This window comes from Abramis brama, assembly GCF_963993115.1.
Source record: "Abramis brama genome assembly, chromosome: 3".
Lineage (NCBI taxonomy): Eukaryota > Metazoa > Chordata > Actinopteri > Cypriniformes > Leuciscidae > Abramis > Abramis brama.
The window spans coordinates 24920531-24937628 of NC_139965.1; the positions used below are offsets into that span (position 1 = coordinate 24920531).

At 39.9% G+C, this 17098-nt stretch overlaps 1 protein-coding gene across 1 annotated transcript in view; it reads right to left on the reverse strand.

Annotated features, from left to right (window-relative positions):
- Positions 1-532: 532 nt before the first annotated feature.
- Positions 533-17098, reverse strand: part of aldh1a2 (aldehyde dehydrogenase 1 family, member A2) — a 26282-nt gene continuing 9716 nt past the window's right edge. Inside the window, exons 2-13 of the mRNA XM_084108020.1 lie at positions 15998-16102; positions 15368-15508; positions 13651-13780; positions 11870-11931; positions 10328-10456; positions 9837-9950; positions 4153-4255; positions 3227-3411; positions 2093-2257; positions 1859-2016; positions 1483-1557; positions 533-1394 (exon numbers count right to left, since the gene is read on the reverse strand). Coding sequence (XP_083964146.1) covers positions 1322-1394; positions 1483-1557; positions 1859-2016; positions 2093-2257; positions 3227-3411; positions 4153-4255; positions 9837-9950; positions 10328-10456; positions 11870-11931; positions 13651-13780; positions 15368-15508; positions 15998-16102 — 1440 coding nt within the window. The 3' untranslated portion in view covers positions 533-1321. The remainder of the gene's footprint in view (positions 1395-1482; positions 1558-1858; positions 2017-2092; positions 2258-3226; positions 3412-4152; positions 4256-9836; positions 9951-10327; positions 10457-11869; positions 11932-13650; positions 13781-15367; positions 15509-15997; positions 16103-17098) is intronic.

The following is a 17098-nucleotide window of genomic DNA, read 5'->3' on the forward strand; positions in this document are numbered from 1 at the left end:
CATAAGGAAACAGTTCAGACTCATTTCCATGTGATCCACTATCTCTGTAGTGGTCTTTCTGTGGTCTAGTTCAAAGTTCTGTGCTGCCCTTTTCTGCTCTTCCAGAACTAGACCAGTGCTGTGTAATGTAGCCAAGTCTTTTCATCATTCGGGTTGGTCTGACTAAAGATATCAGCAGATTGGCTGGGCTGCTGGGAAAATCCATTGTGACTATGTTTCTTTGGGAATGCGACTTCTAATGTAGTAGCACTACTGGGTGCTTCTTTTATCTGGCACATACTGCTCATATCAAAAGAGCTCTTACCAAACAATCTCTGACTCAGACTGTTCTCACCCTGGTTGACATAAGTCTGAATACACATAGTCACCTCTAAAATGCAACAACTGAAGCAGAAATAACATAAATCGTACAAAATCTGGACGGTTATTTTTTACCCATTGTCTTTTTTACCCATTGTCTTTTTTTCCCATTGTCATCATTTTACAGACATAATTCTGTAACAAGACTGTAAGAAAATCACCTTCAAGAGAATACTTTAGAGTAAAACATTTTAATGAAGAAATTATCTCTATATCTTAACTTCTATATTCATAGTACATAATTCTTTAAACCTAACAATAAATGGGCATCAATGAGGAATCATTTGTCAAAAATAACACACCACTGATTTTCTGCTTTCTTTTTTGAGGTAAATCATTTTTGTTTACATTGGTCAAGACATCGACAAAGTTATACATTGTAAAAACAATCAAACAATAAAATGAAAAAATAGACACATAAAGCAATTACACAAATTTTAGAATTAATACTCATTCAACGAAAACATCTTTTATCTGAGAGCTTCAGTGGTCTTAGTAAAAAACAAATATGCCTACTAGATTTCTACCCAGTGGAAAGGTAAGTTAATTATGAGGTTTGAGAATGACACCCCTCAGACCTCCTTTTAGCCAGTGTGTAAAAACACTTAACGTAGGAGATCATCAGAGAGCGCGGTCGCAGTCTGTTAGTGTCTGCACACTGCTGGTGCAGTGGTCAAATATGTAGCCCTCCTTCACCGGGACTCCGAGTGCTTTAGTATGGTTAGTGGAGCCGGCGAAGAGATGTCACAGCTGGAATGGGTGTAGGCAGTTAATGGTGGCGGTGGACGTGGGATGAAGATGAAGGGTAGTTCATGATAACAGCAGAACAGGTGCTCCAATGCAGAAGTGATTGGTGGTTACTGTGTGTGGTATTTTACCACTATAGACAACCGAAGGATAATGGCTAGTGGTTAACCTCAGAGGAAGACTTCACGCTGCTAGGAACGTGCATGTTTGTGTTTTAAGAGTTCTTTCCTGACATCTTCATCGTAATGGTTTTCACCTCTGTGTACTCTTTCAGTCCGATCTCACCCCTGGAAAAAAGAGAACAACGGTGTCAGCGTAAACAAGGATGAATAGAAAACACGATTATTACGTTATATCCTTTTTTGATGCACTTACAGTTCACGACCATTGCCAGACATTTTGAATCCTCCAAAAGGACACTGGCATGTCAGGGCATTATAACAGTTAATCCTGTACAACAAAGACATTTCACAATCTTAGTGATTTCATGATATTCCATTCCATTCTGTGAATTTATAAAACTTCCGTGGTTAAATATGCGATCACATTGATGAAATATCTGCGCCCTCACAATCACATGGATTCCTATTTAAATGACTGGATTTCTCCCATGAAAATTTAGCAAACAAAAAGTAAATGTGACTGCACCTTAAGGCATACGTATAACCCAATAATATTAGGGACCCAAACAAAACAAGCGGATGGCATTTGTGTTGCTTTCCATTTTCTGGTGATATGATATATCTCTTACCAGACAGTGCCGGCCTGCACAGCTGCAGAGACTGTCATGGCCTTGTTGAGGTCTCTGGTGAAGACTGCTGCTGCCAGACCATATTCTGTGTCGTTGGCTCTCTCGATCACTTCTTCAATTGTTTTAAACTTCATGATCTGCTGAACTGGCCCAAATATCTACAATAAAAGTTTATTATTATTATACTTTGACATTCAAATTTAGACGTATTATTCTGATATAAAGAAAGCTTACCTCCTCCTTGGCAATGCGCATGTGGTCCTGTACATCGGAGAAGACTGTCGGCTCCACAAAGAAGCCTTTAGAAGGAGGAGCTTTGCCGCCACACTCCAGTTTAGCTCCCTCAGTGATGCCGCACTGAATCATCTCCAGTACACGTCTCTGCTGCTCCACACTCACCTGACACAGCCAAACAGAGATGATGAACTACTGAATCCTGTGTCTTTTTTTACTGTGGTTATATGGAACTTTTGTAACAGGCAACAAAAAACCTTTAAATAATAAATATGCAGATAATATATATTTTGTCTTGTCTGATTATTAATGTTTCAATGTACAGCTTTTTGCTTATACTGTCAGATTTTGCAGTAATTTTCTAAATATATATACACAGTATATATATATACGGGGCTTGACATTAACTTTTTTTGCTCACCAGGCACTGTGGTTTGTGGTTTTCCAAAGTTACTAGCCACTCAGCATTTTCACTGGCCACAATTTTGACATCGATACCATGGGGAAAACTGCCATATAGATATTTTTTATATTATCTCATAATTTGGCAACAGTTTATTAGGCCTATTGGGAGCGTTTCCGATATTTCCATATCGATATGTATCGTAAAATCAATATTTTTGACAGCACTACATTGCACTTAGTTTATTATTTCAGATGCCTTTTTAAAAGACTACAATTGAAAAATGTGTATATTATATATAAAATTAAATCCGCCAAAGTGGCTAGTTGGAGTAACTGCGTTACACGTCACTGCTGAAATCCACCCGCATTTGCCGGGCTGGCGGGTGTCAAAGTCAAGCCCTGTATATGTATATGCATATATATAGAGAGAGAGAGCAAACGTTTGGGATCAGTAGGACTTTTCATGTCTTATGCTCTTATCATCAATGTTGAAAACAGTTTTTTTTTTGTGGAAACCGTGATGCATTATTTTCAGGATTCTCAAAAGAACAGCATTTATTTTAAATAGATATATTTTAACATATAAATGCATTTTAATGTCACCTTTGATCAATTTAATGCATCCTTGCTGAATAAAAGATGAATTTCTTTTTTAAAAAAAATACTAACCCCAAACTTTTGAACGGTAGTATATCTTTTTATTGTTTTAGGCAATTAATTGGGTCTTACCTGAGGTCCCTGCTCAGTGGTTGGGTCAAAGGGATTTCCCAGTGTCCTTCTCCGAGCTCTCTCAACACTCCTTCGCACAAACTCATCATAAATGGGCTCCTCTACAAAGATACGGGAACCAGCGGTGCAGCATTGACCGTTATTGAAGAAAACACCCTGATGGGCCTGTTCGACTGCCAACTCAACTGAAAGAGAAAGAAAGCACATTATTAAACATCTGCCAGTAATGGACTATACATGGCGCATAAGCATCATTAGTGAAAGGTGTGAAACACTGGGATTATGTAGACAGTCTACAAAAAAAAAAATAGATAAATATTTTATTTAAATAAAAGTAAATAACAGCTCAAACAACAGGTGATAAAGAAATCTGGACTGTATTTTCTACATTTCAATAAGTCTTTCAAAGTAATTTTTTAACAGACTATAGTTTAAGCAGTTTCTCCCCTTGTTATTCTGGTGTGTCTGCTGTTTATGCATACATACATGTGAGTATGTGCATCTGTGTGAGATAATGGACACCTGGGAAAAGGGTGGACTGGCAGGCTGTGGCTTTTGAAGGGTTAATGGAGCAGGCAGATTTACGGCTGTGGTGTGATGGGTCCAGACAGGGTCCATTCGGCTGATTTACGGGGGGGCCTTGCTCACGGCTGCTGAAAACATTTAAAGCTCAGACTTACGCCGAGGTTTGGTGGGCTACTTAGAGATACTAAGGACCAGGAGTTTAGGAAGTGAGATAAGCTCATTTGCATGTATATGGGCCTTTCTGAATTTTTTATTTATTTTTTGCCCAGACGCAGCTCTAAAAGATCCCTAAGGGTCTTTGATGTGAAGTGACAGAGAATGTCTCTGGGGTAGCACCTGTGCACAAACTGTTGCAGCGGGACAACAGGAGGGCAGCCGTAAAACAGTGTCTGAATACTTACAATCAGCATCTGCAAAAATGATGTTGGGACTCTTTCCCCCGAGCTCTAGCGTGACTCTCTTCAGATTGCTCTTTCCTGCTGCTTCTTGGATCAGCTTGCCTACCTGTGGAGAGAGAGGAGAGCCGCTTTAATCACTGGGACACCACAGAAGAGCTTTACTAAATCTCAACATCAGTGGGATGCTGTCATTATTAAATCCTGCTGCATGAGGAGGCTCCCTTTGACAAGACAACCAGCTCCATTATCAGGCCCCTGAGCTTCGGCTCACATCCTAAATATCTATTAGTGCTTACGGTGACAGCCAAAGAGAATGGAATGTCCTACACGCAACAGTATCTGTTGGTTAATTCGAGAACAGGAAAAGCTGACTGCAGGTTTGTGTAGGATGCTCAACGCTGTTTGGAGTCACAAAATAACAGTGAAACAAGACCCTTAAAATGCATTTATTGGCTTTGTTAGTGCATAAATGAAAACATATGTATGTGTGATTATTGGTTTCTCCGAACTCAAGGAGCACATTTCTTTTTAACAGAAGTTTACTGTTTTATAATTCCATGTTGTTTGCAGCTCTTCCCTGAATCGATTCAAATCCAAACTGAATTTCACACTTCTCTTCCCCTAAAGTTTCACATTAGCGGAGGACTGGCTCTCATCTTACATGCTGTTCAGGCCCTTGTAAGCACCGCAGACATCGCACAGCTGCTGGTCATGGCGTTGCTTCACATCTCAGAGAACATTATGCTCACATCAAACTATTCTCTTCCAACTGTATGTGTGTGTCTGTGTAAGTGAGAGAGCGAGAGAAAGAAAGACCTTTTCAATCTTCACAGCCAGCTCAGCGCTTTAGAGGCTGGCAAGCAGCACTCCTAACCATAAACAAACATTTGTACATTTTTCCTTTCTGCAAAACATACTTACTGACAGTGAATATTTTCTCTATCTGTTTTCCATCAGATAGCGGAAAGAGAAGGGGAGAAGACGGAGGGAAAATAATCTTCCTCAGTTCCCTCTGACACTATCGTTCAGTGGAAAAATGGATGAACGTCATACCTCTCACTGATACTATACATATGTGAGTGTTTTTGTCAGTTTTGGGGAAGCTACTTTAGTTTTTCAAGCTACAAGATAGTTGAAGTAGTTAAACTGTAGTAAAGCTATAGATAGCTAAACCAGATAACTATAGTAATGAGGAGAATATTCAAAAGAACAGGCTTAATTTGAAATAGAAATCTTTTGTAATGTCTTTACTGTAACTTTTGATCAATTTAATGTATACTTACTGACTAAAATTATTAATTTATTTAAAAAAAACTTACTGACCCCAAACTTTTGAACACTAGTGTATAACTATCTACACTGAACAAAATTATAAACGCAACACTTTTGTTTTTGCCCCCATTTTTCATGAGCTGAACTCAAAGATCTAAGACTTTTTCTATGTACACAAAAGGCCTATTTCTCTCAAATATTGTTCACAAATCTGTCTAAATCTGTGTTAGTGAGCACTTCTCCTTTGCCGAGATAATCTATCCACCTCACAGGTGTGGCATATCAAGATGCTGATTAGACAGCATGATTATTGCACAGGTGTGCCTTAGGCTGGCCACAATAAAAGGCTACTCTAAAATGTGCAGTTTTATCACACAGCACAATGCCACAGATGTCACAAGTTTTGAGGGAGCGTGCAATTGGCATGCTGACTGCAGAAATGTCCACCAGAGCTGTTGCCTGTGAATTGAATGTTCATTTCTCTACCATAAGCTGTCTCCAAAGGCGTTTCAGAGAATTTGGCAGTATATCCAGCCGGCCTCACAATTGCAGACCACGTGTAACCACACCAGCCCAGGACCTCCACATCCAGCATCTTCACCTCCAGGATCGTCTGAGACCAGCCACCCGGACAGCTGCTGCAACAATCGGTTTGCATAACCAAAGAATTTTTGCACAAACTGTCAGAAAACGTTTCAGGGAAGCTCATCTGCATACCCGTCTGCATACCCGTAACCGACTTGAGTGGGCAAATGCTCACATTCGATGGCGTCTGGCACTTTGGAGAGGTGTTCTCTTCACGGATGAATCCTGGTTTTCACTGTACAGGGCAGATGGTAGACAGCATGTATTGCGTTGTGTGGGTGAGCGGTTTGCTGATGTCAACGTTGTGGATTGAGTGGCCCATGGTGGCGGTGGGGTTATGGTATGGGCAGGCGTATGTTATGGACAACGAACACAGGTGCATTTTATTGATGGCATTTTGAATGCACAGAGATACCGTGACGAGATCCTGAGGCCCATTGTTGTGCCATTCATCCACGACCATCACCTCATGTTGCAGCATGAAAATGCACGGCCCCATGTTGCAAGGATCTGTACACAATTCCTGAAAACATCCCAGTTCTTGCATGGCCAGGATACTCACCGGACATGTCACCCATTGAGCATGTTTGGGATGCTCTGGATCGGCGTGTACAACAGCGTGTTCCAGGTCCTTCCAATATCTAGCAACTTTGATAAAAGTGTTGCGTTTATAATTTGATATTTGAAGTGGGGAAAAAACTGATTTAAATTGCCATGTAGGAACTCAAATCAGCTCATTTACAAGAATCATATGACCATACTGATTCACTAGAATAAATCAGACTTTCCAATGCCACATATAAGGGAGATAATCGCTTAGGACCAACTGATTCACTAGAAATGAATCAGACTTTTCAGTGTCACATATAAAAGAAAGAATCGCTTCAGATTATTCAATTCATTAGAATGAATCTGACTTTCCAATGCCACATTTGAGTGAGAGTGTGATTTCCTAAGCTCAGACATAAAAAAAAAAAAAAATGATGTAGTACTTGGTTGCACTAACTGGTGTAACACTAATCGCTGAAAAAAACTTGTTGCTTAAAAACCATTAAGTTACTCCTGCTGCTTTGTTTAGTTAGTTACTCCTGGTTTGACTGCAGGTATGACCATTATTTTGTATACAATAATAATAAAACAATTTTAAAATGTGGTTCAATGTGCTTTTTAATTCATATAAAACATAAGAAATATAATGAAATATACTTCATTTAAGAAATTACACTGCACACTTGTCACAAAGGGGCTAGACTCCACAAATAGCAGCAATGGGCTGGTCATAATACACCAGAATCCTTCACTCCCTCAAGGAGATGCTTCCCTGTCCCCCCCACCCCTGGTCCAGTCCTCCCTTATACACAGACGGCTGAAGTGACTCAGAGTCTGTGTATGTACACACACACGCACAGCATGAGAGCTCTCGGCTGCCTAATCAAGTCCAGATTAGATCCCAGAGACAGCCACAGCAGCAGTGCTGACGCGAGGAGAGGAACCAAACCTTCACTTTGCTGAAAATGAAGAGGAAGGGTGGGAGGGTGGGGTGTATGGTGATAAGTTTCCTCTGAAAGTCAGTCAGTGGAAGTGTGGGTGAAGATGAGTGGGTTGGTACAGTTTCCACAGTGACGCTACACTCATTTGAGGATTTGTGTGGCCTTTTATTTGTTTCTTTCCAAGTCTCAGTCATCACATTCTTGTTTTATCAATAACATTTCGATTTAAAAGAAAGAAATAGTCATCGCTGTCATCAAAATAGCAGAGAACTGGGAAATGACTTAACTCTCATTTCCCACAAAATAAAACATCTGTTGCATTCCAACAAGTGTTTTTCAAGGGCACGAGCTTAGTTTGTTTTCTGTGGAAACAACACTTCTGTTTGTACTCCTATCAGTGAGAGAAGTCTTGTGCTATACACAGACCCATAAACACTATTCTCTGTTTCTTTAACAATGAAGATAAACACTAAGTATATTTACACTACTGAATACTGTTCAATAGAGTTTTTAATCTTTTTGAAAGAAGGTTCTTATGCTCACCCAGGCTGCATTTATTTGTTAAAAATACAATAAAACAGTAATATTGTGAAATATTATCTATTTTAAAATGTACTTTATTCCTGTGATGGTAAAGCTGAATTTTCAGCATCATTACTCCAGTCTTCAGTGTCACATGATCCTTTAGAAATCATTCTAATATGCTGATTTGGTGCTCAAGACACATTTCTTATTATTATCAATGTTGAAAACAGTTGTGCTGCTTAATAATTTTGTGGAAACTGATACTTTTTTCAGGATTCTTTCTTTGATTAATAGAATGTTCAAAGAACAACATTTATTCTAAATAGATTTATTTTTGTAACATTATAAATGTATTTACTGTTAATTTTGATCAATTTAATGCATCCTTGCTGAAAAAAAAAGTATTAATTCTTTGAAAAAAATACTGACCGAACTGACTGAACTTTTGAAAAGTAGTGTACATGCACTTGCAACAGACGTTATCCACGTTAATTAAACAACAAGTGACCTCACCACTGTAGTAATTTGCAACGCAAATATTCATGTATACTAGGAGAGATCGATGAAGACTGTAGCTCCACTATGCAAAAAACACCGCTGTAACTCGATTATAGCTGGGCATGTAAACAAACTCACTTTTTCCGGTCAAGCTAACAAGCCTTAGCTCTATCTACTCTAAACATCACCAAATTTACTTCAATTAATAACAAAACACATGCTACATGTGTAGGAACAGATCAAAACATACACTGAAATTTTTCGATTTATGAGATGCTCTAATTGAATAAAGGGCTTAAGGGTTCTTACCAGCGAGGCAAGTGTAGCTAGAAATAATCACTGTTTAAAATACGCTGTCACAGCAGAGTTATGTCGCTGTCAGTGAGGCCTATTTTCAAGCAGTAAATTCTCTGTGCCTATTTTCAGTCCCTGGCTTTCTATTAAATTTATACAGTTGGCTTCAAAGAGTCATTCTTCCTCTAGGGGCCACAATGTAACTGTCTAATGTCTGATGCATAGAGCTCAATAGAAAGGGTAGTCATTATACAGTATGCACAGGACACTTATAAAGTGTAAATGAACTCAGGTGTCCAACCAGACTGGCACGACATTAACCGTACAAATCAAGTAGGGGGCCTGGTGTCCATTTCTTGTTTCTGTTCCGTGCTTATGACAGACCACCTGTGGATTAACATCTCACTCCCACATCCACCTAAAACCTGTTTATTAGAAATGATTTTGGAAAGCCAGGTGGTCTGCTAAGCATTGCTTGTTGTGAGAGCGTGTGTAGTATGAGATCAGAGAGTCCCCCTATAAACACAACTTCCTCAGACTTCTTCTCATTATAGTCATCAGCACTATAAACACACTAAGCCTTCAAAATTGTACCTTTAAGGGTACAACAAGTGGGCTAAATGGACAACTTTGTACTTAGTCTTTGTTCATAAAAGGTGCATATCAGTACCTAGTAATATGTACTCTTGGTACTACTATGAACCTTTTAGGGTTAAATAGGGTGCAAAGTTGTCCCTTTAAGAGTACTACAATTTTGCACTTTTTTTCTGGGAGTTTTGACTCACCAAGAGCTCATCCCAGTGATCCCAAATGCCTCTGTCAAGTGTACACTTTGCCACATGGATTAAAATGCCTACAATGTCAAATGTGACACCCTATGGGCTTCACAGATGCCTAAATGAAGACCACAAGACTACGTGTCCACATCAAGAGCACCATTTGGGACAGGGCCGATGTCACACTGGCGCAAAAGAGGATGATGGAAGAAGGTGTGATTCTTCCGTTGTCTGATAGGAAAATTACCTCAGTCGATCCTGTGAACGCCACTTTGTCTATGCCCATGTGCGAAGCAATCGCGGCTCCCGCGGTTGGCCCGTAGCCTGGCAAAATATTGACGACTCCCGGTGGAAACCCAGCCTGTGAAAACAGTATGAGAGGAAAAAGCTTTAGACGAGAGCTGAGCCAAGAACACCACAGGCCGTGGAGGGGGAATCCAGACCCACCCCAACCTCCCTACAGGCCCTGTGGAAGAGAGGATGGACAGAACATCAAAAGGAAGAGGAGAAAGTAGGCCTCATAATCCCAGAGAAAAGGAACAACAAAGGTCTGGGTGTAGTGGGGAACGAATTATGAAATATCACTCATTTGCATGAATGTGTGTTGATAATGCTTTTGTATCACTTTGATCATTTTACTGCTTTATTATGAATGTGATGTGGTCCGAATAGATTGACAGATGTCGTAATGTTTTATCCCTTTACTCAAAACAATGTTGTAAAATGACTTCGCTGTACCTCTTTGATCAGAGCACCGATGTAGAGGCAGGTGAGAGGGGTCTGCTCAGCAGGTTTCAGGATAACAGTGTTCCCGCAGCTCAGCGCTGGCCCCAATTTCCATGCTGTCATCACCAGGGGGAAGTTCCACTGTACAGACATAGGTCAGGAACTTACTGTGGGAGCTCGGTCAGACAACCACATATCTTTGTTTCTTCAGACCATAACTACTTCACTAATGATTTCAGACTCCTGCACACTCATTTGGAAACAAAATGTTTCTAAAACAGTTTCACAACTTCTGTATCAATTCAGCCTTGTAACTTTTTGCCTGTCATTCTCCTACAATGCTCAATGACCTGCTAGACGGACCAGATTTTAATATTTAGGGCCAGATTTACTAACCGCTTGTGCCAGCTCAAACCCTCTTTTGGTGTTACTGTCAGGATTAACTAACTACACGCAGTGAAAAATTAGCGCTGAAAAGGTGTGGACGGTTATTTTTCCCGCTGACCTTATTGCATATGTATTTATAGGACTTCCCTTTCAGATGCAAAATTTATGGAAGGAGAGTATTTAAATGAATCATGCAAGGTGATTTACTAAGGTTTACGCTAGTCAGTTTACTGGTACTGCATGTCTTAAACCGGACACTAATTTGTGGTCCTCTTGGTAGATTGTGTTGATCATTATGGAAATTATCCGGCTGCGTCTGTGTTCTTTCATTTACACGTCATCAGTAGATCACACGCAGAACTTTCCACTCCAAACTGTGCTTTTTTGGAATTGTGCTCTCACAATAATTTGCCCGGTTTAGTAAATCTGGCCCTTGGTGTGCACTGTCATTTCTCATGTGATGAAGTCTAGAGTGCTAAGCACTGACTTTATCATCACAATCTATTGTTTTTGCTTCTTCGTTTCTATTTCTGTCCTTCAAGTATATCTCCCACTCAGCTCTGCCTTTCTATTTCATTATTTCTCAGTTCCTTTTTCTTTCTTTTTCTGCTTTACTGGCACTGGCCATGGCCTCCTTTTGCCAGTCTGTTTGTAGCCAATCATATAGTGGATGATAAGAACACTTTCAGTGACGTTGTGGAATATATTTTAAAGTAAAGATTAAACGGAAATAGCGACAGATCTTATCTTCTGTATTATGATATACATCTGAGTGAAATTACAGGGGTAAAAAATGAAGGGCATGGACTTGTTGTGACAATCAGTTGTTAATTGGATGGAAGCAGATCTGAAAGCAAGCTTGCAGGTGATTGAAAATAAAATGGAAGGTTTTAAGTGAGCTAAATGATTGTAGTACATCACCAGAGAGAAGTCTGTCCTTTCACCGAATGATCGAAATTCCCTTTTTTAATAAAAAAAGGTCCAAAAATATATGGAGAGATGCATCATTCACAATAAGAAGAAACTAAACAACTATACCCAAACCTCAACAAACCTGTCATCCCTTACTAAGGTGTTCAACTAACTCCCCATTAAGGACTGTGGAGATGGCATAATTTTCAAGCAAAGTATATTAAGGAAAACCAAAAATAGGGCCAAAAAACTCACAGGAATGATCTGTCCACACACTCCGATGGGCTCATGCCTGGTGAGTGTGAAATATTCCCCATCTGTGTGACAGAAAGAACAAAAGGAACCAGAATATTAGTCAGCATGGGGTAAAATGGTGTCAAATACACTTTATACTTATGCTTGGACAATAAATCAAGACTGCTGAAATAAAATTTAAATATGAAAATAAACGATATTTGATCAGTGGTGTCAGAGCAGCAGATACAGTAGGAAGGATCATATTAACTGACTTAAGTTTTCAGTCAAAAGAGCTTTAGTTAATATGACCGTCCACAAAAGACCCTGTTTTTGTCTTACGGCAACATGGAAAAGAGTGCAATCACGCCATCCCTCGCTGTGGAAACATGCAGTTGGCGGAACGCATCTGGACGAGAGGCATGCCAGCGATTCATCTCACTTGGTGGCCAGATAAGAGAAGGCCAAAAACACACATTCTGTTTGTTTGTGCAGTAATTCTATTACGGATGAGATTGGAAATGAAATAAAGCAAATCATTGAGTTCCCACTATGCAAGTTTGGTTTAGCAACACAACAAAGGCCCAGTGCTGAGCTCCAGAGCTGACAGGGGGATTTACAGTTCTTTCCCCCTCCATTCTTCATTTTTATTTCTCCTGCTGTGAAATCGTATCATAACAGCATGCAGCAGCATGGGTGCTTGTTTGTGTAAGATGAGAGAGTGAATATGACGGAGACATTATCAGATACAAGACTGGGATTGTGTGCTTTATATACCGTACGGGACAGTATATGCGCAAATATTCGTGCGCGAGCCAATCAGAAAGCGGTGGCGACAGACAGTGTTGGAATGCACAATAATTACACGGACGCCCGACGGCGGACACCTCTCTTGCTTCCCTCTAACCCATGTGGCCCATGTGACAGGGGGGCCCTGAAGGCCGGCTCCACAATCTCCCCCGCGCACACACACACATACTTGCACACTAATGGCTGCACCGTGACATCAGAGCTGCAAGTCTGCTGCTGTCCCGTAGTCTCCAGGCTCCCTGCCGCGTTCCTTTCAAACAACTAAATTAGCCAGAACAGACCCCCAGTGCCCCCCTGTGCCCCGTAGTGCCCCTCGACCCCGTAGCTGTCACTGTGCTCCACCGATGGCAGTGCTCCACAGGAGGGCGGCCATTAGCACTCAGATTTATAACTGTTACGGGACCTCGTCTGTTTACCCTCAGTGCACCTCCATAACCCCACAACATCTCCTGCAGGCCTCAGAGAAAACACAGCTCTACCTCAGCTTAAAGCTGCGCTCTCTCTGCTCAAGGTCAAACTTCCTAAAATGTCTAGGATGGGCCTACACCTAAAGGTCTGGGTTGACACAATGACAGTTTCCAGTGCAGTGCGTCTGTATCCTCCATATTTTTTTTATATTAAATATTTTAGTGATATGTTTGGAAATCCAAAATAAAGTGTAAAATATAATTTATATTTTCTATGTTCCACCCTTTAATACATCCAAACAAAAAAAGTGCTCTAGCGGCCCACTGCTTTGGTTAAATCCTTATTTCTGTTTGTGAGCGCCTGTTTAATGTGAGGTGAAGCTTTGTGTCCTGGCAAACTTGGTTACTGAAATGCTGAAAAACCCAGCTGAAACATAGTCTGTGAACATGTAAACAGAATACACTTTTAAGACCCCCAACCTTTTGTTTTGATTTCCTTTTGCTGGGTGACTTCAGGCCTCCCCCCCCCCATAATTTACATGGTGTCTTATTCAAAGGTTTTTGACAGGATGAGCGTTAGCTTACCAGTCGGAATCGTGGAACCGTGGATCTTATCTGCCCATCCAGCAAAATATCGAAAAGTTTTAATGGTTCCCTGAAGATCCACAAAGAAGGAGGGGAGGAAAGGTTTCCCGCTGTCCAGAGACTCCAGGGTCTGGAAGGAGAGAAGGCAGATGAGAGTGTGGGCGTGTGATGAAAAATCACTCATAGGAATTAAACCTGACACCCCCCATGCTGCATTCAGACTAAGCATATCTAAAGCACACACTTACAGCTGCTCCCTTAGGAAAACATAATATTCATATAGCCATCACCAGAGACCTGACATTGTTATCTCTGTGTCACCCAGCCATGATTTCTAATCGACGTGGGATTAGATTGATATAAAGAGTGATCATAACCACATGGACATCACATTTCTCTTTCAAAGCAATTCACTCTGACATTTGTTCAGAGCTGGATGGAAAAAAATCTGTTGTTTCAGTCCATTTAAGACGATGTCTAAACTGTAACATGAAAGAGATTTATTCAAAATGGCCACAGAGCGCTCTAGAGAGCTGCACGCACGAAGACAAACATAGCACTTTTGTTTCTGAATCTGTCTCTTCAGACACATCTCCGTGAGTGGGAAGTAAAAGCAGATGTCCATGGCAGAAGAACACCGGAGATAAAAGCACGTCATGGCACAGAACAATACCTCTCTTTTACGTTTCGCTCCTAACCTAAGTGATCGTTAGCACCCAAAGGTCATGTGTCCCAACTCGGTGTTGTCATCATCATGGGTTTCAGACATTTGCAGATCAAATCAAAATTGTTAGAAAAACAACAACTCCTACAGCTCCTGCCATGAAGCTTCAATAAGCTCGAGGCAGACAGACAGGTCCACTCATTAGACACTTGCTTATTGTTGTGAGCGTCTTTGTCTGCTCAGATGGCTCTGTCCTGTTAAATCTGATTCTCACACACCGAAAACTGGCACTGACTAGAACGAGACTTGGTTTAAGTCTGCCCAGAGAACCACTGGTTCGTGAGTGAAGGTGATAGATATGAAGGAGTCAGGACCGATGTTACAATAGACCATGGGTCAGGCATTTTGGTTCTAGTTGAGCTGAACTTTTGAAATCAATTATCAGATATATATGAAAGTAATGTATATTATATATTTGTCTACCTGATGGAGGGGGTTAGAATAGATGTCCTGAGAAATAAAACATATCTTTGTGACAGCTTATACTCTGTAAAGAGCAAAAAATAAATAAAAAATAAATAAAATTTGTCCCACGTGTTAACCAATTAAAAATAAATAAATGTGGATCTCTGCTAATGGGGCGGGACTGCCTGTTTTATGACCAATGACATAGACACACAGACACTGTTTGTTTTCAGTAGTCTATGGCCCTAATATTATTATTTAAACGTTATTGAAAAAAAAATAGTTTAAATAATATTAGCTATAATATTTTATGCTGTGGCTCTTTTGGAAAAATGATTAACTAAAAATTTAAAAATGGCTCTTTGGTCAAAAAAGGTTCCCCACCCCTGACCTAGACAAATAAATGCTGTAAAAGTATTGTTCATTATTCTTCATGATACCTAATCTAATGCATTACAGTACCTAATGTTAACGAATTGAACCTAATTGTAAGACTTAGTGAATAGGCCTATATATAGTATTTTAAAGATATATTTGGTTTGAGGGTTAATATTTGGGTCTGGCAAGAGTGTTGGACAGAGTACTCACAGCAAGGTAGGCGCTGTCTCTTTCCACTAGGTCAGCCAGTTTGAACAACAGCTTCCCACGTTCAGATGCATCCATCTTCCTCCATACTGAACCCAGAGAGAAGGCCGAACGCGCAGCCTGCACCGCTTTGTCCACATCAGCCTAACAGAACGGCAAAGAGAGGGGACCGAACAGAGAGAGAGAGAGAGACATAGAAAGAAGAGGAAGAGAGAGAGAGTGAAGAGCACTTAATGATATAACCTTATCCTGTAAACAGGTGTTTGTCCACCTCTGGGACAAATGAAATCCATTCATTCCGGATGAGTCTCAATGACTTCCCCAGTTGCACGTTCAGGGGGTCTCTGTTTCCTGTATCCATTCTAGTTTTCCACACTTTCTGCCTGATTTACAGAGAGGAACTACAGCCTCTAGCTTGCTTAACCACATTAGACTGAACTACAGCCCCCTCCCTCCCTCTCTTTCAATGCTGGATGCTTATTCATGCTGAGTGAAGGCTGAAAGTGAGAAGCACAATAGCGGTGAAGCACAAAACCTGTTTCTGGCAACGGTTTGAGCAATTACCAAATACACACTTTGCTGACAAACACTAGCATGCTAAGAAAGCACACACACACACACACACACACACACCTTATCTGCTTCCTGGACGTCACAGATTTTCTCCCCTGTAGCCGGGTTGTATGTGGTGAAGACCTTACCGCTCACAGAATCATGCCATTCGTTGTTAATAAAAATCTACAGGGAGAGAAGAGAAAGATACTGTTTAGTTTTCACAACAGTGAGGCCACTTTCAGGAGGAAGTGTGTCATAATACAGAGTAACTTAAAATCATTTGTGAACAGTAACAAAGCATTTTATATATCGGGGTTATTACAGTTAAATTAAATTAAAAACATTAAAAAATCATTTTAGTTTCTTGAAATAAACGTTAACTGAGTAAAAGAAACTATTTAAAATAAAATAAAAAACGTATTTTATTTCAACTAGTTACAAAGGCAGCATTTCTCATTTTCATTTAGTTTAAATTGATGTATTAAAATATTAAAACTAAAATAAAAATATGATATACACATATTAAAAGCTAATAGAAATGTCAAAAACACACAATACCATTACAACACCAATTACCATTAAAAATACAAATAAAAAATCTTAATAAAAACACACACACTTCTTCAAAAAAATATTGTCCCTCTTTTATTTCGAACTGAAGAAATCATAAACGAATTATTCTTTTATGATGAACCTATTAAATTTGTTCACAAATTGCACTAGTCGAGCAAGTCTCCAGGTAACTCACTGAATTAGTCATATCCGACTCATGCCAAGAACCGGGTATAATACAATCCTCAGAGGCTGAGAGCATAAAGCTTTTGACTGATGGTGTGAAAATAAGTTACTAATGACATTATAATCTATATAAGCTCTATTTGCATGTCTAGTACCCCTCTCTCCTCAGATACAGTATGTATTAAAAGCAGTAGGATGGAGCATATCAAATTGGTCCGTTGATCAGTAAATTACTTTTTTAACTGAAAAAATGCATACTTTTACTCATTGTAGCCTACAGATTTGAGTACTTCATCCACCATAGCTTAAAATTGATGTATCAAACCGAGACAACTGTTAGCAAGAGAATTAATCATTTTATTGCAGATAATATTAAACACCATGCATAAAATGTGCATCTTTAGACTTTTATGAGGAGTTACAGTGAGTTAGTTTAACTTC